Raw genomic sequence first — 27,621 nt, forward strand, 5'->3', positions numbered from 1 at the left:
TGTAATTTTACTTTTAGTATTGCCGTTGGTCTACATTTAATGTAATAAAATTACTTTTGATACTTAAGTACAGTAAATATCAGATACTTTAAGGCTTTTACTCAAGTAATATTCTAATTGGTGACTTCAGCTTCTACCAAAGTCTTTTTCTGGTAACAAATCTGTACTTTTAATTAAGTATGTCTTTTATTTACTTCATTCACCTGCACTATCTTTGGTAAAGCCCTTAAAAAAAGTGCAATTTAATGTTAATTTACAGATTTAATTATCTACTTATTGTCTATACCTAGAGTATGTTTAGAGTTTGGAAAAAGAGCTTTCATGTGTGCAGCTCCATATATGTTGAATATTCTGCAGAAGTACTTAAAACAGCACTCATTAGTTCCTCTTGGCCATTTAAAAAGGACTTTTGAATGTCATCTTCTATAAGCCAGAGTCAGGGTGTATCTTAGCTGGTCTTAGTTTTTATGATTCACTTATAGCATATATAACCACAATTTTAGTAACTCCACTTGTGTCTTATATTCCTTGTTTGAATTGCATATTAAAATTTTGTATTTTTTTTTTTTTGTCAGATGTAGTCTGTCTGTAACTTATGTTGCTGCTTGTCATAGCCAGGCCAATATTGAAAAAGAGATTTTTAATCTCAAAAGTTTTGTTTGAAAAAGGCTAAAATAATAACTAACTAACTAAATAAAATATTCTAGGTGTAATTATAAATATACTATTAGACTACTACTATTACTACTATTACTGCTACTACGACTACTACCACTACCACAACTACTCATGACTGCTCCTACTATTAGTACTACTAATAAGAATTATTAAATATTATAGATATAATAATTATAAATAATCAATAAACAGAGAATAAACTTACTCCTAATATTAGTAATATGTCCATCAAATGTTCTATTGTCCCGTTAGTCGTAGTTTCAAACCATAGTTCATAGTAAAAATGATGTGTGTCATTTTTAAAATATTTGGTGTTCACAGACTACCAATAGATGGCTTCATGAGTGAGTGGGTTGGCTCGTGCTCTTCCAACGCTGCATTTTCTTCGTAGTTGTCACCATTGCTGCGTTCAAATGCTCCTCCTGAGCTCTAAAGTCAAAGCACTCGTGTATACATAAACGTCTTGTCGCGCATTTTTACCCTAAGTTAAAACACAGAAATATGCAATACGATATACAATTTATTGTGAAGTTGTTTTGCATATTTTTGCGACCCATCACATTTTATTTCGTCGTTTAATGTACAGTCACGTCAGTGTTAGTCCATTTTTTCCGATGACATTGAACGCAACACGGGTGACGGTATGAAGGGAACTCCCAGCTTCTCCAGTCACAAACCGCCTACCCATGAAAACACCGGAGAGACCCACAGAGGGACTCGTACCACATTGCTGTAATAAACAACATTTTGAAGAGAAGTCCTTCAACATTTCGACGGCAAGGTAATTACACTACACACACGTTTAGTCGTCTTTTATCAGAAGCAAACCTAGCTCTCCGCCGAGCCCTCTCTGCCCAATGTGGGGCTGTTCAGTTAACACTGTGTTTCCAAGTCGTGGTAAGGTAACTGTTAATTAATGCGTTATGCACTGTTAAACACCGTAACATATGTCACGCTGCGTTGCTCTCCGCTATTTGGCAGACCACTTCTTAAATTTATCACCAACCACAACGTTAGCTAGCGATAACTAATGCAGCTCAGTGGCCTTGTGTTGAACATTTTATCAGTTGACGACAAACCATCTCTCGATATCTTTAATCCCGATCCAACGTGACTGGCAGAGACTCTCGTGTTGATTTTTTTATAGAGATAATTACGCCGTTTGTTAAAATTCAGATTATAAATATAGGTAAACATATTCAGCCTTGTAATCCACAATCATGTACAGCTAACCGTTACCCGAATATCGCGCTAGGAATTCAGTGTTTTAGCTAGCGAGCTAGCTAGCTAAAAGAAGACGCCAGCTCTCCTATCTATTTTTAGGTGGTCAGACTATAAGCTCTTAAGCCACACTATACAGTGTTTGCCGAGGCCCAAATGTGAACGAAAGCAGTGTTATATGCACATTAAGCCACCTGTGTCAGCGATGAATTTGGTGTAACTGTTAAAGCTATGTCACAGGTGTGCCCTCTAACGTTACAGTGAAACGCAAAATACATCCACAGCTGCTCTGTCTCTATGTAAATATTAACCCGGAGTATTAGTCAAACATTTGTTTCTGCTCTCCTCCTGGCGCGGTCTTTTTTATTTGCCTCGTTTATTCGCCTAAAAACAGGGCGGACCGGGTGACCTGATTTTACGTTAGCATGGTTTCCCAGACACGTCCCCTTTTCCCTTTTGGGGAAAGAGGGGGGAAAAACTGATCACGGATATGTTTTGTGTCGTTGGAAAAAGAAAAGAAATTGCCTGTTACTGCAGTATCCGCTCAGGCCACAGTTGGACAGGGAAACGAGCCAACACAGACATTGATCGAAATAAACAGAGAGGTGTCTGTGCAGCGGAGCGGGTGAGAAAGCAACTTTTCACAGACATAAACAGTATGACTGCAGTGAGTGTCAAGGGGGCAAAATGTTAAGAGTCAATGGGGTTTATTGTTGCCGATGCATGCAGCCACAGTCGCTGAGAAAGCGTTATTGGCAAAGCAAAGCATGTCAGACTATCAACAAGTGGAAACAATGAGTTTTCTGTAGGCACAGCTATGATTCAGCCTTGGAAAACTGTCTAAGTTGACAACTAAACATATTTACCAATAGCAGCTTGGATCATCAACTTCCTCCTGAAAAAAAAAACAAAAACGTTTCATTGTTTCCGACGTCTTTTTTAGAGAATTAGTAAACTCTAATCATGTGATTCTCATAAAGTTTTCTGCATTGATATCAGAATCAGAAATACTTGGAACACTGAATTGCCTTGAAAAATGCAGGTAAATTTAACTATCAGTCTGAATTTCTGTTTATATTATATCTCATTGTTAGGTTTACATAAAATGTAGTTATATTTACTTAATTTTGTGAAGTTGTTGCAACTTAAATATGACAATCTTTTTTAAGTTTTAGCAATCTCAGTAAAGTCTGCTGGTTGCAGACTAGTCATGCATATTTGTATTTTCTTAAACATATTAACAAAATAGAACTTGCAGATTTCCTGATTTCATGGGCAAAATCCTCCTTGTCGTGATCAAGTTAAGTCAGACTAACTTGGTTTACAGAAGTTGCTAACACTTGAAAAGAACAAGGCAATTTCACCATTTAAGTTGCAACAACTTCATAAAATGTATAAAGCTACATTTTTGTTAAACGTAACAATTAGGTATAAAATAAACATAAGTTAAGATCAGTAGTTATATATAAAGGATTAGGATTTTACAGTGTAGCGGTAAGAAGTATGAAATAAGTATATATATATATATATATATATATATATATATATATATATATATATATGTGTGTGTATATATATATATATATATAAGAAAATAAATTAATAAAATAAAATATGTGCAGTATGCTTTAGTTGCACACCAGTATTTAAATATGTAAAATATGTGCATAAATTTGCATTTATCTGTTACTCATGTTAGTGTCAGCCAGTGCAAACAGTTGCATCTTGATTTTAAACCAAAAAAAGAGAGCACCAGGAAATTATGAAAGACAGAGATATCAACAGGGCAGGATGAAAGGGAGACAGATGAGAAACAGGAGAGAAAGAGAGAGAGAGCAACAGACTAGATCAGACTAATCAAGCTCAGCAGGTATTTTAACTAACCATTATCTTTCTAAATTTAAAGAGATATTAGGAACAAACAGACAACAGTGTATATCAAAATTAGATACTCTATTACAAACCTTACAATTAAATGTGGTGATCTGCTGATGTTTTTACTCAGCAGTTTAAAGCTGCACGAGTATATTTTTTAACACTAGAGTGAGTACAATCATTACAATAATCTTGTGAAAGCCCTGTTCCTAGGTGTGAAACAAGAAAAAACATGTGCCGTCCAGTTGACACAAATAGACTTCATTCACTGACAATAAAGGAGGTACTCAGCAGCCACTTCATTAAGTACACCTATGCAATCTAATGCTATCCAACACAACAGCAGTGTCAAAATATCTATCTTTACAAAGTTTGTAATGTTTTGCTCTCAGTCACATTGTCAGAAATGTTCAAATGCAGTCAAATATTTATTACTGAGTTCACTGTTGTTTCTTATTTGTTTTCCTTCCCTTTGATCTACAAAATACAGTCCTGCGCGACAACACCACTAACTATGACCTTAATGCTAAGCAATGCAATAAAATTCACACTGCTGTGAAAGTGTCGACTAAAACAAAATTCCCCTCCATAGATTCAGTGTAATCTAACCACCTGTTCACCCTGAAGGTAAGCTTCAGGGTACATTTGTAGTTGAGCCAAATTATACACATTACTGCCAAAATAAACAAAGTTTGCAACTAGCTGACGGTGTCTGTTTGCCCAACAAACCCTGAAGAAGATCCCTGTGGATTAAAAACGTTGCTGCATTAAATATGCTTTTTGGTATTGACAGAGTGTATATTCCAGGAAAAATTACCCTGACATTTTGTTGTATTGCCTATCAATTTGTTTTTGAATAGCTTAAAAGACTGACACATGAAGGGTAAATACTGTTTGGTAGTTCTGATGTTCTAAAATTGATACATTTGGCTTTTGAAATTCATATTGGCCTTTTCTAAATCAATCACACATTTTGCAAATGTGTGTGTCTGCCCCTCCCCAGTGTATTTGAGCCTCAATACTCAAACCACAGCTTGGGTATAACGCTATTACCTGATGGCCTCGGCCTGTTTGTTTTTCTAGCATATGATACCACAATGTTTGTGCCAGCCAATGGCCATTGATCTTTTGGTTTTCATGATTGGTTTGCCTCCAGAGAAACTATATGTAATGGCTTTAGTCTTGTTTCTGCCATAATTAGAAACACATGAAGTTTTACCGCCACTCACATGATGTCCCAGTTTCCTGTGGCCTACAACTGCTTTTTGAAAAACTAGGCTAGTAGCACTTCGATGTAGCCTATTTTGTGTATTTCAGACAAGAAATTATGTCAAAATATGAGTTGAATTTTAATAAGCCTTGCCGGACAAAAGGGCAGTGTTTTTGTAGTCTAATGTCATTTTACTTGGCTGGGCTTTGTTTGAATAAATGAAGGAGCCAAACAGACTTCATGGAAATTTGGCACGGTTTGACAATTAGAAAGGATATGTGAGGTTATACATCAGACTAGTTGATGCAGGTACATGACAGATGCATGTGGACAAGGGTGGGGAGCGGGAGCACGGGTAAGGAATGTTAAGTAGTGCAAGCCGCCCCTGCGAGGGCCAGCTTTTTTTCCGTTTAGTGCTATTGTCTAACCTGCTCACCTGAGCTGGGTATCCCCCTGTCCTGACTTGTTTCTAACGTCCTCTTGCATTACACTTATGTTAATCAAGTTTCTCAGGGTGTTTGGTGTAAATAAAGTGTGATGTCATCAGTAAAAACCCAAACTAACGGTTGAAGGCCTGGTCTTGCCCCTATTTGTGCATATTTTGGCCTACTTTAAGGGCAAAATACAACATGATGCTATATTGAGGATAGCTGGTGTGACTGTGGCAGACCAGTGTGTCATTTTGTGCTCATAATTGTCCTTAAAGTTGCACAGATTAAATCTTTATTATTATCATTATTATGTATGTACAACTTGTAAAAGTGTAAGAGACACTAACTAATAAGCAGGGCCAGAAGGAGTCCCTTGAGAGTGTGCCGTCATTTACTTCCTTGGCTCCACAGCAACTTGAAACTCCACCTACTTCAATGTACAGTATGTTTAAGATCTAATGTGCTTCTTTTGTGCGCCAGACTTTCCGACGCTAATGTGCTGTAGGCAAGGCAAGTTTATATAGTGCATTTATTTAAACAAGGCAAACCAAACTGCTCTACGTAACACATGAAAAGCATCAAGACTTGAAGCAAAAAAACACGATATATAAGGAAATTTAAATGCAATTTAAATGATATTAAAGAGCGAGGGAATAGAAAATAAAAACAAGCAAAAAAATATTATAACACATATAAAATAAAAAGCTAAAAGTTACAGTGCAGTGTAAGAAATTAAAAAGAATATTTGAATACAAGGAAGCAGCAGCAAGAAGAGTCTCCTGATTCTTCTTGTGATTATTTTAAAACAATTGTCATTAGACACTTGGATCAGTTTTCTGTATATGCTTTTAAGAAGGCATGTCTATAAATCTTCTAAATTGGAAATTACACAGTTCCAGCCGACATGGAAATGAGCTTTATTACCATACATGACTGTACAAGATAACGCAAAAATAGAAACTCTCTGCAGTCGTGGGTGTTGCCCTGGCTGCACTTGCCTAACCCTTTTTTTTGTGTGTTTTACGTTTTGTGGTTAATAAATGTAACACATTGCTTAAAGAGCGCAGTTGAAACAAAAAGGAGCATTTGCTTTGTAGTGTAGGAGTTTTGTTTTATTTTCTGTCAGAGAGAGCAGATTATCTTATATTGCCACTGAGTTTTAAGGTCATGAAAGGGGTTTGATGGATGACATCTTTTTGGAAGATTGCGCAGGTCAAACAAAACTCAGAAATCAAGGGTCAAAACTCACTGTTCTGTGCTATTGCTCCATAAATACAACGTAATGGTCTAAAACCCAAACACAGGCCAAAAGAGAGTCGTTAGGTTATGTTTTAAAAAGTACAGTTCACATTCACTTTTGAATTTAAGTCCAAGAAAGATTTAAGTTGCATGAAAGAAAGTAGAGCACAACATTTATTGATGCAATATCTCCAGCCTCTTTAACGAAGCCGTTGTTACTGTATGTCATGGACTCAACGGTGTAATTAAGAAGCACAATTTTTAGTGTCAGCCAAACAATAACACAGTCAGGAAATTGCATCTTTCTGCTCAAACATGCAAAGTCATTACAAGTCTGTTAAGCTGTCAGTCTTGTTGACACTTGCAGTTTGGAAAGTTGATATTTGAAAAGATGGGGCTAAATGCCGTGCTGCACACTAATTACACCCTGTTGACAACAAGTCCCCCGTGTGCTATGCTAGATATAATTTCTGATGTGTCTGCACCACATGCATTTAAGCAGAGGGGGAGAAGTGTGCTGGTCCTCTGGGGCTGCGAGGGCCTGACATCCTAATCAGTGACTCATAAAGCCACAGGTGGCTTTCTCATTAGCGGAAAGCACCTTCCAGTACAGTGGGTGTTGTGCCATTCAGCTCAGCTCCCCCTGAGACTCCTGCAAGAGCCATCCACGCTTTATGGCCTGTCTCATCTTTACCCCTGGCCAAACAACTTGCTTTGTTAATTAACAGACTGATAGAACATAATATTGTTCTGTGATAGCAGAGTTGCAAAGGTTTGCATGATGAAGCACTTTTCAAACTGGGTTTATCTATCACTGTAGACCTTGTCATCTTTCTGTTTTCCTTTTAATAAAATCATGTAATAACACATCCGATTTTAGTCACGTGATAGTAGAGGAAAAACAACATCTTCTCTTTTAACATTTAATCAACTTTAACTTAACTGTTTTGAGGACAAATGGAAAGGAGATCTAGTTATTAAGTCACTTGTTTAAAATAAAAAAAAATGAAATTGCAAAGAAATTGAGATTTTTGAACATATTTTTAATGAAAATATTCATCCATGGAATTTTTAAAGTTAAATGGTACTGATATCACACCCAAGGGCTTGGCAATATGGCTGAAAAATAATATTGCAATATTTTAGGCTATATTTTTATACGCAATAGATATATATTTTCAGATATATATTAAGTTAGTACATTACAAAATTATTAAGGTAACTGCAGTTACAATAAAGTTAAATATTGTACAGTTATAATAAAGTTAAATAAAGTCCTATTTTATTTAAATAAATCAAAGTGGAACCAGTTGTACTTTTATTTTGAGGTACCCTGCTTGTCTTGGGCTGGAAGTGTTGATGTTTTCGCTGTGAAGCTTCAGTTCAACAGTAATTTTTTAGTAGTTACAATAAAGTCAAACTGTTAGCGTGATGGCTTTAAAACATGAGGATTTATTCCCTGTGAGCTGGAAACAAGCTAACAGCTCTCCAGTTGTCAAACTGTGCCATACATTAAAGGTATTTGTAAGTGTCAGTGGTATTGTATGGTTGCAAAATGCGACAAAATAGTTGCGGTACGGAGCCCTGCAGGTAGCAAAACACACACCTTGTCTGCTCCGTCTCGATAAAGTGAAAGGGGTTCAAAAACTGCAGAAGGGAGTCTTGTGCCACTGTCTCGTAAAAAAAGATGTGACAATTAATACTTCATGTCTGCGATATAGTCATTTTATACATTCCACATAAAACAAGCTGCAGTGCATCATATCACCCACCCCATCACACCCCCTGCATGTAGTCCAGTGGGGGTAATAATAATGCATGCACAATGCAAATAAAAAACAGTCATTCATAAAGTTATGACCACAGTTAAGCAAGTACCCACAGCGGAAACATTTAAATGGCAATCATTTATTTTACCTCCTAATTAAATTTCGTCCTCCCACTAGAACTGTAGTCTACTTCTCTGACAAAATTAGAAGTGCAATATTCCTCGGCAGTAGTGGGAGGATGTTATGTAATGCATGTTTTGGAGCCTCTGTTGTCAGCTGTTATGGTTAGCAGATTGATTATTCCCTGACAAATAAATATCAGGACCTCGTCGCCCGTGGTCTTAACTTCACAGTGAATGTACTCAGTCGAGGCTGTCATCAGGGCTCTGCTAAATTTCTCAGTTTCATACATTTTTCTTGCCCTGAATAGCTTGTGATAGTTTCAAGACCTTTCTAATTGCTCATCCATTGTAAGACTTTTAATCTGATAAGATTGCTCTGACTTTTCTTTCAAATTGGAGAACTTTTATTTTCTTCTTATTTTTTTCTTCTTCTTTCTTATTTCCTCTTACATGAGCTTATGTACGCTACCACAAGGAGCTTGGTGTTGTCTCGGGAGCTGTTTTAAGCTTGTCATCTGCATGTGATTCTCAACACAACAGATATATTGATGGATTCCTGTAGGTCATTGTGTCCTGAGCTGAAGTACTCTGTACTTCAGCTCAGGACAGGAAGCTGCTGAGTACACACATTGTTCTTTGACAATAGAAAACAAAATGTGGAAGCAAAACCTGGAAAAGTCAGGTGTCATTTTAACATGTAAAATTGATGCCTGTGCAGATTCTGATTTACTTTTGCCATTTTTCACTGCAAGACCCATTTGCAACGGTTCTAATATTGACTGTGGACCAGTTGAAAGCTCCGGGGCTTTGTTGATTTCTACAATCTACGGTAGCATCAGCCTTGATTGTTTGCTTGTATACACAACAACAGCAAAAATCAAACAGTCAGTACAATCATGTGACATATAATTAACTTGTAGGAGTTAGAAGCAGAGAACAGAACAAGATGTTTTGTTTGATCAGTAAGTTACTAAGTCAAGTCAGTTCATTCATAAGCTCCTACTATAAAGGCATTTTTGTGATCTTTATTTTTTAGACATTTTTTCATTGCTAGAGCGGTGCTAATCTGGTTGGTAGGAGGCAGAAATCTCAAAAACATTGATGCAAGAATCTATCTGCATGGTTAGTTAAGTATTAAAATATTTATATATTTATGTGTGTGTGTGTGTGTGTGTGTGTGTGTGTGTGTGATATTTCAGATGAGTTGACCCTTTAATCTTTAAAATGCTGCACATTCCAAACATGTTATTCATCTCCTCTGTGTTCACTGACACCAAACACAGTTTCATTTGGTCTGTCCTTCAGGTTAACAAAGATTGGCTGCTGGTTGCTCTGTACTGTAGAAGTTTACAGTGCATTACCAAAGATTTTTTTGATTGCAAACTTAAAGTTTCTTATAAAAAAATCAGGAAAAGAGTAAAGTTCTTTACTCTGCTGTTTAAGCATTTACATACATAGTTAAATTTCAACCATAATAATTTTAACTAGGCTGTCCCAGTTGTGTAAATATTGGCCCTGCATTGTCTACCTGTGGGGCATTTGTACACTAGGTGTAAAGGGATACAGGTGAGAGCGTGTTGATCAACCATTGTCAGTGTACCTCACAAGATAAAAAACCTGTAAAGGGATATTAGGCTTTCAAAAATGGTGTACAAAGAAAAAGGCAACACCCTTGACACAAGGCAGGGGACAAGGCAAACAAAGCATTCCCTTTAAAACAGCGTCAAGGGGGATATCACCTTCATCTGGCTTTTATGTGATTCTTTTCTGGTTTTGCAATGTCATGTCTGCTGAATGTATCATACATATCCAGGTTAGATGCAACATGAGCTGTCACTATGAGAAGTTTCCCTGAAACCACATGCAGGAGTAGATAGCAAGTGAGTTTTAACTTTTGTTTTTAGAGTTTCTGCACTGACACAGGAGTCGGTGGCATTGCTTGACTAAAGCACCAGAAGCAAAACTTTTTTATAATGAATTTGCCCACATACCAGTTTAAAAGTTGGCCTAATCAGGTCCAGAGAATCATGTACTTTATTTTAGGACTGCAACAAACAACTACTTTTGTTATTGATTAACCTCCAGATTATTTTCTAAATTAATTTAGTTTATGATATAATAGTAAAAAAAAGTTTTAACGCCCACAATGATGACTTTAAATTACTTTGACCAGCAATCCAAAACCCCCAAACCGTCACATTTTACTCAAAGGGATTGCTGAATTACATTTTGTGAAAAGCCTTTACTATGACTGTGACTGTGACTGTTCACGTTTTCTCACTGTTACCTTAGAGGCACACTGTATTTGTCAGGAATTAGCTACAAATTCCATTTGAAGCTGTAATACTCGTACGGCCAAGAGTAATATGCCTCAGGTTGGCGTGCCTGTGTGTGTACTGTATATCTGTTCTCACATCTCATTCACATGTCTGTACCTCTGCCAATTTCCAAAAACCATTCTTTTCACCGGGAGATTTCAATTGTCACAACTTGTGGGTGTTGCAAGGGCCAGAAAAACAAAACAAAGAATGAAATGAACGACAGGAAACATATGTGAAGCAATAGAGATAGTGGGAGAAAGTACAATCAATAGGGGCTGGCTCCTGATCATGTTGACAGGGAGGAGAGTGAAGGAAGAGGTGGAAACCAAAAGACAGAAGGTGACGACAGGTCAGAGAAACAGTCTTCCTCCCCTCTGAGGCCTTTTGAGCTGATGAAAAAAGAGGGAATTTAGGAACACAAAACAGCAAACTCTATGGCACAGGTGCCCCTCAGTATAAAACTCAAATTCAGATCAGGCATTTTAAAAGCTTTAAAGTGGTAACCCAACAAGTTTCTTTATAAAAACAAACCGTATTCACATCCAGGCTGCTATTGACATTAGTACATTTTTAAGAGTAGAGGCAGTTTGGTTTTAATATTGGTGACCCACTTGGACACAACTTTTCTCTTCCCTTAAAGGCCATTCATATCCATCGTGAATGAGTCATTTTCAAACCACTCAAAGTTGCCTAAAGATGGGCTACAGATGGTGTGTTTATGTTTGTGTCGGCTTGACATATTGTCGCTCTTGGGTGGGATCTTTTTCTGGTGATGTCACATGTACTGCCTTGTGTGAAACCACCCAACTCCCCCCTTCACCTCCCCTCTGCTTGGCCCTACAAAACCTTCTGAGGGGAATGACTTGTAGCACGAATGGAAAATGCAGTTGCGGTTATGTTTTTTTAGTATACTTTTTGAGATCTATCACTTTTTCGAGTTAGTACACTTAATTTAGCTGTCTTGCTCCCAGCGGTGTTGTCACTTTTACTTTGGTAGAACAACACAGTTTAAATTAGATTTATGTTGAGATGCAAAAGTAAGAGGAAGTGGTGACAGGAAATACACTATGGTATCTTGTAAGTCTGTGGTGTTTTAACTATTTTGTGCCTTTGAATGCTGCTTCTGAAAGTCTGTCTTTCTGTGAAAGTTTGATTGATTATTCACTTAAGCATGCAATCTGTAATCACTTTGGGTTTAAATGGTTGACTTCAGATTAGTGGTGCGATATCGTTTAAAAATGGAGATAAAGGTGCACATTTTCAGAGTCTCTCCTGGAAGCTATTCAGGAGTGTTACCCTCTGAGAAGTGACAGAAATAGCTGTGTCAAGAAGTAAAGAATAGATATAGAGAGATGTTCAAACTCTGGCTTATTGCTCAACAGCACAAAGCTGCAAAAGTAAGAGGAAGTTGTGACATGAACTCCAACCCTCCTTCACCTCCCAATTTTGCTGAAAAGTGTTTGTAAATGTCAGATTGTCTGAAAGTCACAGAAATTGCTGGACACAGCCACCTTAACCTAACATATGAAAGGTAAGGGGGGAGGATGTTTCCGAAGCTATGGGACCACCTCTCAAGCACTTCTGAAGAAGCATACTGGCAACTTAAAGGCTCCCTGTTGCGCTGCCAAGCTGTTTTACTAAGTGGGTCCCTGTTTTGTTTCTTGTGCATGCACATGAGGACACACATGCAATGCCATTGGCAGGAAAAACAGTCCTTTCACACTATTAAACTGATCAACAGGTGGTGGTAACATGCCAAGGTACTTGCAGTGCACCAGCAAACACAGGAACGAAACTAGTAAACACAGATGTCAACAATGCTGGAATTTAAACACTTTGGTTTTGCCAATGTGTTTTTAGAAAGAAAAGGCACTTGACACGCTCGTTGCAGCTCAAGGATGCACACTGCAATGTTTTGCTAAGCAATACTGAATGAAGGAAAATTTGTTAACAAGAAAACTCCACAGGGCCCCTTTAAGTAGTGTTTGCCTCTCCAGTATCTTCACCACTGATGTGCCTTTGAGCAACCCCTCTACGGACACTCCACCCAAAACTCTGATGCTCCACTTCCTCTAAACAAAACAGAGTATCATGACTAAGAAGGGCCATTATTATTTCATATTTACACAGGTGCTTTGAGTATTTACATGTCAGTATTATGATCTAAGAATCCATGGATACAGCTGACCACAGCCTATTTTCTGTGATGGATCAAATTACAAACTTTGAACAGCCACCCTTTAAGCTTTCTGGATATAAGCGTTGTTTACTTGAAAGATAGTTGACTGTAGTATTGAGTTGAATGTGACTACTTAGTTGCTCAACTGCTGCCAGACAAGGTTGGTAAATAATGACTTAAGGAGGCAAACTGAAGTGATGTTTAAATTTTAATTGTAAACCAGTTGGCTAAGTTTCTTTGGGCAGGTTTATACAGTCTATAGCCTTAATGCTAAAAGTGCAACTGGTATTAGTGCTGAATTTTTGTAGATATTGACCAAAATTATTAATGTTCTTTGATTGCCAGGTGATGGTTAAATAACAGATAAGCTTTAATGTCCACAGCTGATCATTTGCTCATGGACACTGAAAGCATGTGCAGAAAAGCAAAGAAGTGAAACCGGTATAGTTCTTGGTCAGTTTTGAAATAAGCTTGTGTGAGCTGTAACACATGGACACACACATGTCCACAGGTGGGGCTTGTTTTTAGCAGAACTCTGTATTACACTGAAAATTTGTTTAGCAGTTAAATTTATACGATTAAAGAAAAAAAATGCTTTGCTTTGCACATGAAAGCAGCATTGAGAATAAAGGTGAACCAAACTTTATTGAATCTAGCTCAGTCTAGCTCTCTCGAGTAAGCTTCTTCCAGTTTATTGATCTATGGGAACAGCTGGTGATTTATCAAGTCAGTAAGTGTGAACTCCGTGCTGGTTTATGAGCAGCGTTAAGATTCAAAGTTCAGCTACTAGAACTTATGTCACTCTAAAAACCATCAGACCTTGGTACATTTATCTTCACTGTGCGTGCGTGCAGTGCAGAGTGTCTTTTTTGTTGTCAGATAAAACAAAGGCAACTTCCCTCAACACCTTAAGAGTCTTCGAATGAATGATGTCAGTCCTATGCCTACAATAAGTAAATATATGACAATAGCAGTCTCCCTGCTCAGTAAGGACACACCTCAACGCTCAGACAATAATTGTCTTACGTTGTTTTTCTCTGGTGTTGTCATACTTACTAAAGCTCTAGAGGGAAACAAAGTGCTTTCAAGGTCAGAATCCTTTGTTTAGGGAGTTGCGTCAATGTTTTCTTTTATCTTGTATCAAAATTCACAACATCATAAGGCTGAAGCATTTCCAGACTTTCCTCTGTTTTTGTAGTTTTCTGCCCTCAAACAACATTGTCCTGAAGAATTCCATCTGTTTTGCTTCTGGCAGAAACATTTCTTCATGAAAGCTTGATTCATGGTCATCAGGTATCGGTTAACCTCAGCTCAAAAAGATCTGCTTGGGATGTGTTTTCCACAATGTTATTGCAGGATCTATGTTTTCCTGCAGGGTCAAGTTACTTCCAATGAAAAGTCAGTGTATACTCGCCAGATATTACTATACTATACTATATATCCAGGTATTTGCTTGAATAAGACAACAATCACGTCAATCCACTACTAAAATAGATATGCATATTATTAGGGAGGGATGTCCTGATTTCAAACATTGGATCAGGGGTCGATAAAGGCATATTTTGACTGATCAGGATCTTGAATATTATGTGTATAGAGCATCCGATCCCATCCTGTCAGCTGTCACACAGATTTTTTTACTTTCGTAATTTTCGCAGCCTTCATCCCCTCTGCTTTTCTAAGCTGTCTATCTCTCCTCTCTGTTGAATTTAAGAGCAGCGGCTAAGCCCCGTCTGCCGCTAAACACCACTCATTATAAATAAAACCGTAGCTTTCAGCTATAGCGCATGGTGTTTCTCCACCCCACTAGGAGGAGAAAGCAGAGGAGACTGGTGCACAGCTGACTATAGCCACACCCGTCACTGCAAAGTTAAACAAAATCCCTGCGAGCCCTGCATTGAGGCTCGGCATTGGCAGATGGCAGATTAAATGACAAGGGGGGCAAAAAAAACGTGATATACTATATAATACTATACTATAACACTTCATGTTCAGGTCTTTGCTTGAGTAGGACAACAATGGCATTACTCAATAGATCTGCATATTATTTTGAAACAGTATTCAGATACCTGGGTAAATACAGGTTAGTTCATCAGTTTCAGGAGTAGTTTGTTTTCCCCTTTTGCCGGTTCAGTGGAGTGAGATTATTTCTTCACCGAGCGCACTGTAAGCTGATTCATGGACCAAAGGTCCTCAGCACACAGCTGACTCAGTGACAGCTAATCTCTGATCTGTCTCAATTGGACAAGCTGCCTGATGCAAGCGCTCTTTGTTTCTGTTTTATTTCCACTAAATACTGCCCTCCTTTGCACTCTTCACACTATGTTAAGGTACACAGCTGGGTTGTCACGTAGCTAAGCTGTTGTGACGAGGACTCTCCTGCTGTGCAGTTTGCATGCTATCCATATGTTTATTTTTACACTGGCTTTGTGCTCTGTATGTTAGAATCATGGGGTTATCGGGTCAAACTGTTCTCCAGACCTCAGCAGGAATAAATTGGATGCCAGGTGTTGTCAGAGTTGTAGACGACCCAGCTTATAGCCCATTTATTTGGCCCTGTTTTGCTGGCCGAAATGAACAGGCCTCTGAGCCGAGCTGACTGATGTGCAGTTTGTTGTCCTGCCAACCAGCCGTCCAGCCAGTGTATTTAGCTGCTATTGGCCTTAGCTGAGCTGGCTGTGCTGGGGCCTGGCGGCTGGCTGATTGCCCTCTTTACAGGGGTGGGGTTGTCTCAGTGTTCGGCCCTGACCTTCACTCTGATTTATGAGTTCCTTCTTCTAGTCTGTTTCCCCTCCCGTCCTCCCCTCTCGTATCCATGCAGTAGATCAGGACTTGCCTCCAGCTGTACCTCACACTCCCCCTAAAACAAGCAGGGCCACCCTGTGTCCACCACCGACATCGCGGTCTGTAAACAAACGCATGATATGCAGCAGATGTGTGTGTGAGTTCATCTCCTTGTTAAGCCTTAACTTTGGCTTTTGCCTGAAGCCTGGATGAGAAATGCACACTCAAAAACAAAGTTAAAAAGTAAGAACTGGTAGGAGTTATTTATCTACTATAGCTACAGTTTAGGCTTTAATTGGTTAAGAAACCTGAGCACCTCTTACACAGAGATCATGCTATAGTATGAGTTTATAATATTCATGCTCAGGGTCAACAACTTTATAAATACAGAATTCACACAAAAAACTATTACTATATCTGTATATTAATTTTACATAACAAAAAAGAAAAAAATATAAAAAATCATATATCAAAACTGTACATATCTAAGTACACACATGCACCCATACAGTTATACCCATACACATCATATAATTACATTCAACCATGCATACATTTGAAAGGCCATTAAAAAAAAGCTAGATACAACAACGCTACGAAGTCCCTTCTACATGCCCCCTGTGCATGTTTACTAGGGAACGAACAGCGGCATCATGCTGCTCCAGTGGGTAATTTTTAGACAGTGTGTCGACATCGTGCAATCTGAAGAGGCATGATGCCTGAAACAGCATCGGCCTCTAGGGTGACATATAAAATGCGTCAGCAGTGCTTTATAAACAATAACAATAGCAAAACTTGGCAATAAAAATCATTTAATGTCTCTGTTTATCGCGGCCGATCCTGTCCTCTACTTGAAATATAGGGAGATTCTGGACCTCATTGTGTTCTAAATGTGTGGATATTTTTGTCTGCTGTTCTTCTTTGAGTTAATTGCTTACAGATACTTTTTAAATCTCCCACAGTGGGTCGCACGCCATCAAAACAACACAACCGTGACGCCCATGATCCCATTCTGGCTGCCCTGTTTATACAGACATAATTTCAGTGCTTTAACCACCTCTGATGCCACCTTAAAGGTGAGACAACTGATGTGAAATTCCTGCCTTGACAAGGGCAAGTGCAAAAAAGTGCTCTGAATTACAAGGACAGTTGACTTGGATACCCCATCAAACTCTAGAAGTTAAGAATTATCTGTCTGGCTCTGTCTGCTCTGCTTATCAAATGAATGATGAATCACTGCCGCCGAGGTTTTTTCTCTTGCCATCCATCACTTTTTCTTGCCTTCAGTGCACCTTGGATCTGTTTACACAGTTATCTAATAGTAGTGGTTTTATACCTGAAATCCTTTCATGTGGGCAGTTCAAAAGCACCACTGCATACTGTACTTGTGTGTGTTGACACTTTCTCAGCGGAAAAGAGGTTCATGCATAAAAGAGCCAATCCAGATTTCCGTGTTGTGAGGATCAAAGAGGGGAATCGTGCTGTTCAACTGAATCCTCGAACTGTTGCTGTTATTGTTGTAAAAGCTTTAGAATGACTTGAATAATTCATTTAATGTTTCATGTCTGTGAAATGGAGCTTAAGTGGTTTCATCTGTGATTTTCAGTAGTTCGGAGTTGGCCAAACAATCTGTGTATCATGGTGTTATATTACTTCACAAACTAGCGTCCTGGTCTGACCAGGCATCCGGTCTATAACGACACCCAGAAGATTTGTATAAGCAGATATTAATGCATTCAGATTCACAGCATTTGTTTTTCATTTAACAGAGGTGCAGTGTGTGGACGAAGAGCTGATGAGGTGAAGAAAGCCAAAGGAGGCCACCGAGGTTCACCTGCTATCTACTGGCCATACTTCTGAGTGACCCTGCTGCAGACTTTCTCCCTCCATCACTTCAAGAGGAGGCAGGGCTCCCTCTAGGTGCAAGAAACACCATGTGCCAAAACTGGAGAGGACTCACCACTGCCCCATAGACCGCCAAACCTCTTGTGAACCTTCCTCTCTAGCCTGAGGACGCTCCTAAACCTCCACACCGCCCACTGGCCAAGATGAAGAAGGTGGCAGCATGGTCAGCAGAGGATGTCTCTGACTGGCTGAGCAAAGAGGGGATGCCGGAGTACATAGATGCGCTCCGTCAGACGGACGGTGCTGCTCTGCTCAGACTCAACAAGGCAGATTTCCAAATGCCTCCCCTCTCGCTGGTGTCGTCTGATGGCGGGCAGCAGCTATTGGAGCAACTGGAGACGCTGCGGATAGAGACTCATATAGAGGCTCACAAAAATGGTCATGCAAACGGGCATGCTGGTGGGCTACCTAACGGAACTACCAAGCCCCAGAGAAATGGCACATTGGGGATGAAGGACTTCAGGATGGAGATGGTCCACATTCCCATCCCTACAATAGAAACAACGCGCTCCTCATTCCCTGCGGAGTGGGGGAAGACGGGCATAGCGTTCGTCTATGCGGTGGTGTGCTTTGTCACCACCACAGTTGTCATCTCAGTGGTCCATGAGAGAGTACCACCAAAGGAGCACACCCCACCGTTGCCTGATAAGTTTTTCGACCTGTTTGACAGGGTGGAGTGGGCCTTCTCCATCTGTGAGATTAACGGCATGCTGCTGGTGGGACTCTGGCTGATACAGTGGATCCTACTCAAGTACAGGTACAGTGTAGTTTAGTCAGCCCTAATATTTCTATTAGTTAATATCTGAAATGCAGAATGCAAATAGAAATGTCATGTGATTCATTATCTTTGTTTCTTTTTTTTTCTCCAGGTCAATTATAGGCAGGCGGTTCTTTTTCATTGTGGGCACACTCTATCTGTACCGGTGTATTACAATGTACATAACCACTCTGCCTGTTCCCGGGATGCACTTCAAATGCTCTCCAAAGGTATTATACATACACACTTTCATTTCTGAGCATGAAAGGCTTCTTTCTTACTTAACTGCTTTCGGCACAAGCATGCTGAACAGGCAAAGTCAGCAAAAAAATGAGATCTCTTTTGTTAGTTGAAAGCCTCTGAGTGCTCTCCACTGACCACTGATTGTAAGATATGTGCATGTCCTTTTTTTTTTTGTTTGGGGTAAGAGGTGGTTCGAGTGCTTGCTTTTTTGCGGTTCCTGTTTTATTGCAAATGTTGCTCTAGATTTGCAGTTTCATATCTGTTTACTTAAAGCTACTGTGTGCAGCAATTTTGTTGGGTTACTGTTGGCCTCTTTGAAATGCAGTATTACGTTTTTGTTAGTAGAAATATTAGAGAATCTTGGTGAAAAAAGATGGTAAAACAGAAGTGGTCTGTGTTTTCTCGATAAATCTATTAGCATATAAAACATTTGCAAGCTTGTAATGATTTTTTTCAACATGCATGTGCTGCTAGAGCACAAAATACAAGCAACATGGATACACACTCATCCAACAACCAGTTTTAAAAATCCTTAAAGGTTATGGATATAACCCCAGTTCTCTAATTAGCACGAGTTAGTGTCCCAGCACACAGAGATATACATAAATGCCGCATAGACTGTGTCAGCCCCACGTCAACATTGCCACCATTAAGATGAAAGCTAAACTTGCCTGTGAACAGATGCAAATAATCAGGGAAGCGGTGGTTCTTCTGAATAAAAGCACTACAGTGTTGTATTTCTCAACCAATCCCAGTTACTCATTCATATAGTCATGGGTTTACTGATAGAGTGAAGTAGGGGGAAAACAAGCTTTGTCTCCAGACAAGAAGAATCTAGATGTTTAGACTGTAATCGCTGCTGGACACCAAAAAGAGGAGTCTGTGACAGGCTTACGCCAACTGAATGGCTTAATGTTAATTTTAACTTGTGGAAAATTATTGATTGTTACAGGAATTGTGTAATATTGCATTTGCCAAGCATGGATTTGTCTTATTTTTTTTAGTCAATGATTGTGGAGACATCCTGTTATATTACAATTGTATTATAGTATTGCTCTCTCCGGTATGGTGTTGCCCTAATGTACAATCCAGCGGCCAATGAGGCATCTACATTTTTATATCTACATCTCACCAGACGACCCTCCTTGCTATGAAAACGAGGAAGAGGTGAGCTTATTTTGGATTGCAACTGGCGCAGAGTCAGCCATATATATATAAATATATATGTAGGGGAAGAGTCCATCACCTCCTGACAAAGACGTCACTAGTGCTAGCCAGGATCTATGTAATGTCATTTGAGCTTCTGATGAGGTCACACAGGAGACGTTCCCCATAGTGAGACACAAAATGATGCTATGAAAGAGAACTTAATAGAGCAGTGGTTCTAAATTTATTATTATTTACTGATCACCATAAAAGTGAGCCCAATGTGAGTAAGAGTCATAAGAGTAACTATTCTGATCATAGGTTTCACTTCCTCCACAGCTATCTCCTAAACTGCAGTTGACAACTACAATTCTGATCTTAATCATATTTAATAACCAAAATTCTTCAACTGGAACTGGAGGTCCCTGGAGCAAAATCGTATCAAATGGGGGTGTGTGACCTAATGTGTACCAATTTAGGGGTCCTTCACATGAAAAAGGTTGAGAACCACTGTCATAGAGTAAGGTATGCGAAAATTGCGGTCATTAGAAATGCTGTTTTTAAATTTGACTTTCAGCAGCTAAAACTGCTGTTACAGATAAAACTATTACATTTTTTAGGGATGGGGAAACATGAGGGTAAAGGTAAAACTTTGAGTGTAGAAGACATGTCACAAGTCACAGCCTTCAGTGTTGAAGTAATGCATGTTTAACAACCTTCCACCACGCTCATCCTCAAGCACTGTATTTACTGTAAATAGGACTTGACTAGGACGCTACTACTTATATTTTAGGGGAAATATCCGGGAGAAAAAAAACGTATTACTCAAGTAAATGCATCTGGTTGGTTAATAGACAGATAATTATTTTATTTACAGAAACTGCAGAATACAACAATACAAATGCTTGTTAGTGCTTAATGCTTTAACACTCAAAAAGGGCAAAAAGGGGCCATTTTATATCCTGCAAAGTTGTGTTTTTACTTTAAATACTACATTTTGTTGCCAATACATTTGTCCTTTACTCTTCAAACTTTGAATGTAAAAGGTTAACTTACAATCAAGTATTTTTTTACACATCTTCAGAAATGAACACCCCTATCCTACTTCTACACCTCATATATTTCGTTAGCAGCTACCAGTAATATTGTCGGCTGTTCTACTGTCATAATAATAAACAGGTCGTCTAATGACTGTTTTTCTTTCAGCTTCTCGGTAACTGGGAGGCACAGATGAGAAGAATAATGAAGATGATCGCAGGCGGGGGTCTATCCATCACTGGTTCACACACCATGTGTGGAGATTATCTGTATAGCGGCCACACAGTCATGTTAACATTAACGTACCTCTTCATCAAAGAATGTAAGTTTATCTGTGTCTTAACTATAGTTTAAGTAAGAATGTACAGGAAGGCTTTTACTTCATAGCAACACATAGCTCATTTTATGTCCTCAAGTCCATCTTTGACAACCTCATCACATAATCTAGTGCATACTTTCTCCTGAAGGTCACTTCAGATGTCAAAAGAATGATGTGCTAATCAGAAATGGTGACTGTGCTTTTAAAGGTCAAGAATAAGGTACAACATGCGCTCAGTTTCATAACTGATGCTATAGGCTAACACATACTACAGTTTTCAGTGCCATCTGTATCTCCCTGATAAAGCCTTTCACTGCTTAGCCTTCGCAGCACTTCTCTAAATGTCAGGAAATGTAAAGATAAAGGAAATGTTGCAGTGCTACGTAGCGCTATCTGCTTGCATGTCTGTTAACATGTTAGTATCAGTGTGCTAAGACATTGCTCTGTTACATAACCGTGTTGTCTGTTCCTCAGCATGCATTTCCTTTATCTAACGTTCTCAGTTTGCACACCCACTTGGTTCACCACAAAGCAAGAGAGTCAGAAGTCATTAGCATTTGAACTGTGGGGTCAAGTTGTAGACACTACTGCATTTCTTATGCTTTGAGTAAAGGGCTCTTCCTTCTGCTACATCACATGGTACTGTAAAGCTTTTCTGCCACAGCAGTGACATCTAGTGGTAAATAGTTTGGCTAATATTTCTGCAAAAGTGTCACTGTGTTCTGGCTGAACTTCTGAGTACAGTGTTTTTCCACCAATTAGCTGATGGTAGGATGACCCCTCACTGGCAAAGAATGACCCAATTAGCCTATTTTCTAGACTAGATACTGTCTGGCTCGATCTGTTTCTCTGGTGTATTAACCCTGCTAATTTTACATTTGATTGGCAGATTCACCCAAGCGGTTCTGGTGGTATCACTGGTTTTGCTGGACCTTGAGCGCTGTAGGGATTTTCTGCATCCTTCTGGCCCATGACCATTATACAGTGGACGTGGTGGTTGCATATTTTATCACTACACGCCTCTTTTGGTGGTACCACACGATGGCCAACCAGCAGGTGAGTGCGACATGTGGCACAACGTATGTTACTTTATTGGCAATTGAATTAAAGTAAACGTTGAGAAGGTAAACAGGCACAAGGTAGCTGGAGCCATATCCCGATAAGTTATTAATGTCCGAGACTTTCTCCTACATTTTATCCTGAAGCAACTATCCCTTCAAAGGAATAGCTCAACATTTCTGTGAATTATTTTGTTGCTAAAGGCTTGTCTAAGAGTGAACAAGAGTGAAACCGCTGTCCTATTTGCACATTAAACATGCAGTTACAGCCAGCAGCCGATTATCTTAGCTTATTTTAAACATATTTTATCTGAAATTACCATTACTTAAATTCAATTCAATTTTATTTATAAAACCCAGTATCACAAATCATAATTTGTCTTAGAGGGTTTTACAACATTCGTCTGTCTGTGGACCCTCTCCACAGATCAGGAAAAACTCCAAGAAAACATTTTAATGGGGGGACAATGGTAGAAACCTGAGCAACTGAGCAAGAGCAACTGAGGAGGGATCCCTCTCCTAGGATGGACAGAAGTGCTAACGTGTCCTTAAAGACTGGACAAAGTCAAGGCACATAACAAGTAGTGGTTACAACCTGATTCCATATTATAAATTACATGTGAGCAAAATCTGACATGTAATAATAGAATCTTTTATCACCAGCTGAACAATTACTTTTACCTGCTATGTTTCTGCATGACACTAACTTGGCCACTTGTGTAACAAAACTCTCACCAACTTTACGAGTTTTTGTTCTGACTTGATCAGGACGTAATTTTTAGTGATTATTCCGACACCACATGAATTCAGGGTTAAATGACCGTACCTGAAAAATGTGAAGTAAATTACTCAAAACAAAAACTAACTGGTATGGAAATTTGTTGTTGATATCTAACGACCACACTAACAGCATGGGTGTCTTCTTGTGTCTTATTTCAGTCCCTGAAGGAGACGTCACAGAGTAACCCGTTCTCGCGGGTGTGGTGGTACAGACTGTTCCAATACTTTGAAGAGAACGTCAACGGCACGGTCCCTCGTAACTATCAGCTGCCATTGTCATTGCGGTCGTTGCAGTGGAACCGCGGCGTGAAGTACAGCAAACTGGACATCCAGTGACCCTCATCATGGCAAAGTAGGAGAGGACTATGACTTCCATAAGTGCTGTTTTTACCCATGGAAGATGGCACTGTTAAATGTAGCGCTGTCATTTCACCTCTAGTAACAGACACATCCCTGTCCAAATGGGTAGCACTGTGACCCACCTAGTTTTTTTTTTTTGTGTGTATATACGTATATATATATGTATTATTTTTGTTTTTTCTTGTCCTCTTTCTCCTCTGGTAGACTTTGCCAACACAGAGCACTAATTTATATTTGTTTTCTTTGTTTTCCTCTTCGTGGGCCACACAACAGTTTATGAAGCATTTAAACAAACTTCTAAAACACAAAGATTTTTGGCCTAAAAGACTCAAATATTTTTTTCCCCCTCTCTGCACAAAACCATAGTTAATGTCTTCATATTCTTACAAGATTTTTAGTGCAAATGTTGTCAAACAAATGCTCATTTGATAACCAAAATGCCATAAGCATTTTTTTCTTTCTCTTTTTTTTATAGGAAATTACTTTTTGTAAACTGTCCTTGCTAAAATGAGTCAAAGGTGCAAAAAAATAATTTTTTTAAGTATGTCAAACTTTATTTTTCAAAAACAAATGATGTCCAACAAAAAGATTTTTAGATTTTTACCTTTTTCAAGATGGATAACTGAGAGCATAAGAATCTAATGTGGTATAACATTATTCCAGTGCCTTTCTTAGCTTGATTGTAAAACAGTTCAAGTACTATGTGTCTTGTGTCTCTCTGTCGCGGCTGGGACCACGCCGTGGCACGAGGTGGTACCTAGTTAACAGTCTTGTTCCCATGAATGTAAAAGCAACTACGCCAGCCTTACCAGAAAATTGGTTCTCCCAAAATTCAGTGCAGTGAGTGAAATGTCCCGTTTATTTATTGACGCTTTACGATGTCAGTTTGTGCTTAGTTGGTCTATACTGTTCTTACAGAAAATGACTGTTAACTGTATTTTTTTCATGTCTGTAACATTTCATTCTTACCAATCAGTCTTTAACCAACACCAGCCAAGTTCAAAGCCCAATCATTGAAACTCAGCTCGTTTTACTTTTCCACAACGACATTATCTACTAAACACCACTGCCTGATTGGTAAACGGGGAAGGCATGTCACTGAGTTAAGTTATTCTTGACCTGGACATGTCTTGTGCATCACCGTGGTGTCGCTTAACGAGTCCCTCTCTTGTTCCCCACAATGAGTCCCATTTTGTAATCTCCTCTATACTGTCTGGTCTTGTAACCTTTCAGGTCAATTTTCTGAGCATGTCTGTATGTATTTTTTGTGGCTCATCTCGTACTAAAGCTGCTACCTTCCAGTTTGAAGACAGTGTATCTTCTACATTGCCTCCATAAGTGCGACGCCAAAACTAGAAGTAGCAAACTCTCAACTTGGAACTTGTATGTGGGCAAAGAAACTTTAAAAGACAGTAAGGTCGTGAATCAGTGACAGTGTTCGAGGGGTCTGACTGTGGGTCAAGTACGGCAGATCACACTATAACTCATCATAACTTTGTTTAAATTTTGACTGAAAAATCCTTCCACCAGAATTTTTTTTTCTAAATCTAAATATGTGTGTTTGTTTATTGGTTCCAAACAAATCATAGCTTTGTCCAGCAACTGCATGGTCCAAGATAGCGTTATATCATGATACATAACAAATAAGACAGGAACACGAATGCACATGTTTAGATAAAAAAACATCATTAAGCACCATGTAAAATGTGTTAATCAGATGGAAGGATCTTTCAGTCAAAGGCGACACAACATAGATATGATTATAGTGTGATTTGCTATTCTGGCCCCGATGACTCCAACAGAAGTGACACCACAGTCTGGCTCCTGGCGCGCTGACTCATGACACTTCCTTTATTTGTGTGTGGGAAAGAAGTTAAAGCACGGTGCACAGAGCTGGTGATATATTTGACCATTTGCGTGCAAGATAACATTGATTTCCATGAATGTGAACATGCGTCCTTATTGATATCCTAATCACGTATAGATGTTTTTTTGCTTTTCTTTTTGTAACTGCGACTGAACTGTAAAGAAAAAGTATTGCACAAGTTCATCTATAGGGAAAGATTTAACTCGTTTTGTGAAACTTTAATTTCAAATTAAACCGATTAGCTTTGATGATGAAACTGCACTAAGTGTTAGATTATACAAATCCCAAATAAATAATAATGTGATTAATTTCTTTAAACATTGTTAAAAGGAGGGGGAGCTTATATCTTTTAATGCCAACATTAATGTTTGAGACAACTTACCCTCCTCCCTGTAGCATTGTCCAATCATTTCACTTGAACAGAGAATGGTTTCTCAGTTTTTAAGAGCACAGCAGGTTCCTCACATTCGGCCGTTTTTTTGATTTGAGATCATGCTTGAATTAACGGTCCAAACTCTGCTCTCTAATGTTTGAGGGCTTTGATAAGGATGACGGTTGGAGTTCATGTTTGTTTTCTAGTTTGCCAATCAAGTTTTGTTTTTGGTTTTGTTCTCCTGTATGTTTCTCTGTAAACTTCTCACCCTCGTTGTCCCTTTTTTTGTGCGGATGTTTGTAAGATATGATAAAGGATTCTACTTGGGACGCTTTTGAATAAAATCTTTTACTATAATGTATTGGATCCACTGTCAGTCTGTTTCTTTCGATCACTGTCTGCATCTCATATGTTCTCATTGTGTCAACTCGCTGTGCCAAAAGATGACGTCATGGTAGACCTGCTAACATCCAGCAGATGGACACATTGAGTTACATAAATGAGACCAGCACAGTGAGGGTGGGCCTCTCCCTCCGAAATGTGTTTTTGCTTCCAGTTTGTATTTGTGCTCTCTACCTACTGAAAGTATGCCTGACATTGTCACTTCCTGCATTTATTTTTTTTTCATTCTGGGCCTCTTGTTAACATTTCAGACATACTTCACTCATGTTTCAAACTTTAGTCATCTTGTAACCTCACCTCCCATCCACCCGGGAGTTTTACAGTCAGCTGAGCATGAGGTTTGCGAATAAACGCACTCTACTAAGGCTTTTTAGGTCAATTTATCCATGGGTGGATTATGAGCAGAGAGGCCCCTGGGCAGAGATATCTGAGATAGGACACACAGACCTTAAGATGGTTTGTGTCTTTTTGAGGTTATTTTGTATATTTATATATATATATTTTTTGTTGTTTTGTGTCTCTTTGAGGTAATTCTGTGTCTCTTTGTAGTCGTTTGGGTCTCTATGAGGCACTTTAGTGTCTTTTTTTTTGGTTGTTTTGTGTCTCTTTACGGTCATTTTGTGTCTTTGTAAATGAGTCTCTTTTATTTTGTGTCATATTCAGTTAATTTCAAATCAGAGGGTTTTTTTTATCCATAACAACGAATATTCAATACTAAATGAGTAACACATTTGAAATAATTCTAGGTATTATTTAATTTTAATCTAACACTCAAAAACTGCTTCATCAGGATTGTGTGGGTGTATTCTGATCAGATTTCATAAGTAAACAACCCCTGATCACATTTTGATTAAACTGTTGCTAAATCTTGATGGATGCAAAGGGTGAAAGAGCACAGACTAAACTAAAATACAGAAAATATCTATCCAGCTTTGTCAGAAAAGTTGGTGTTCATGTCCATCACTCGCAGCATGAATCAGATCACAAAAATAGGTTTTGTGAGCCTTTAAGGCAGTCAAAATGCAAACAATGCTACTGACTTTCACCCAATTTCACTTGACGAATGAAGATGTGAGCATATTCTTGGAACTTTAAAGTAAACGTGTCCAAAAAGTTTATCTTGCAAATTATCAAATGACTGATTCACACTGTGGAAACTCGCCACAACAGCCTGCAGGGATTCAAGAGATCCAAACAAAAGCTAATTAGATCACGACCTCAAGTGCTGATGAATTGTTCCTCAGGAGGTTTGGCAAGTTTCCTGCAGTCGCCTGCTACAAGAGCAAGAGGTCCTCATAATCCCTTGCATGAAAAAGGGGCATACGGTATATTTATCTTAGGCTGGCTCCTTGGCTCGCTGGAGAATTTGCTGGCACCCTGGAGAGATTGTGCTGGCCAGCCGAGCCAAACTCCCACACACTACTACTGTACACAAATGAGGGAGGAGGGAGCCTGTGCTCTAAACATCTTCTAATTTCAGCTGACTTCATAAAACAGGCCAGAGTGAATCTCCCAGGATAGTTTTATGTGGATGAAAAAAAAGA

General features: G+C 38.9%; 1 protein-coding gene and 1 long non-coding RNA gene across 3 annotated transcripts in view; one reads left to right on the forward strand and one right to left on the reverse strand.

Moving 5' to 3' along the window:
- The first annotated feature begins 1,326 nt into the window (after positions 1-1,326).
- Positions 1,327-26,036, forward strand: sgms1a (sphingomyelin synthase 1a). Of its 2 annotated transcripts, XM_042502159.2 has the most exons (7): positions 1,354-1,459; positions 16,792-16,905; positions 17,599-18,491; positions 18,604-18,721; positions 21,087-21,240; positions 22,127-22,293; positions 23,235-26,036. In XM_042502159.2, exons 3-7 carry the CDS (start codon positions 17,878-17,880, stop codon positions 23,409-23,411), a joined length of 1,230 nt encoding a protein of 409 aa, XP_042358093.2. In that variant the 5' UTR covers positions 1,354-1,459; positions 16,792-16,905; positions 17,599-17,877; the 3' UTR covers positions 23,412-26,036. The 2 variants fall into 2 exon arrangements, with proteins under 2 accessions (XP_042358092.2, XP_042358093.2); XM_042502158.2 differs by lacking the exon at positions 16,792-16,905 and having other exon boundaries at positions 1,327-1,459.
- LOC148187680 (uncharacterized) overlaps positions 1,472-27,621 on the reverse strand; it is a 163,370-nt gene continuing 137,220 nt past the window's right edge. Inside the window, exon 5 of the long non-coding RNA XR_015778518.1 lies at positions 1,472-2,794. This is a non-coding gene — a long non-coding RNA (uncharacterized LOC148187680). The remainder of the gene's footprint in view (positions 2,795-27,621) is intronic.

This window comes from Plectropomus leopardus, chromosome 13 (assembly GCF_026936395.1).
Source record: "Plectropomus leopardus strain MGB_pleo_1.0 chromosome 13, ASM2693639v1, whole genome shotgun sequence".
NCBI lineage: Eukaryota > Metazoa > Chordata > Actinopteri > Perciformes > Serranidae > Plectropomus > Plectropomus leopardus.

Excerpts from the sequence above, each read along its gene's own strand:
- sgms1a (XM_042502158.2), top strand. The coding sequence starts at position 17,878 with ATGAAGAAGGTGGCAGCATGGTCAGCAGAGGATGTCTCTGACTGGCTG. Across the intron at positions 18,492-18,603 it reads TGGATCCTACTCAAGTACAG|GTCAATTATAGGCAGGCGGT; the intron begins GTACAGTGTAGT and ends TTTTTTCTCCAG. Across the intron at positions 18,722-21,086 it reads ACTTCAAATGCTCTCCAAAG|CTTCTCGGTAACTGGGAGGC; the intron begins GTATTATACATA and ends TTTTTCTTTCAG.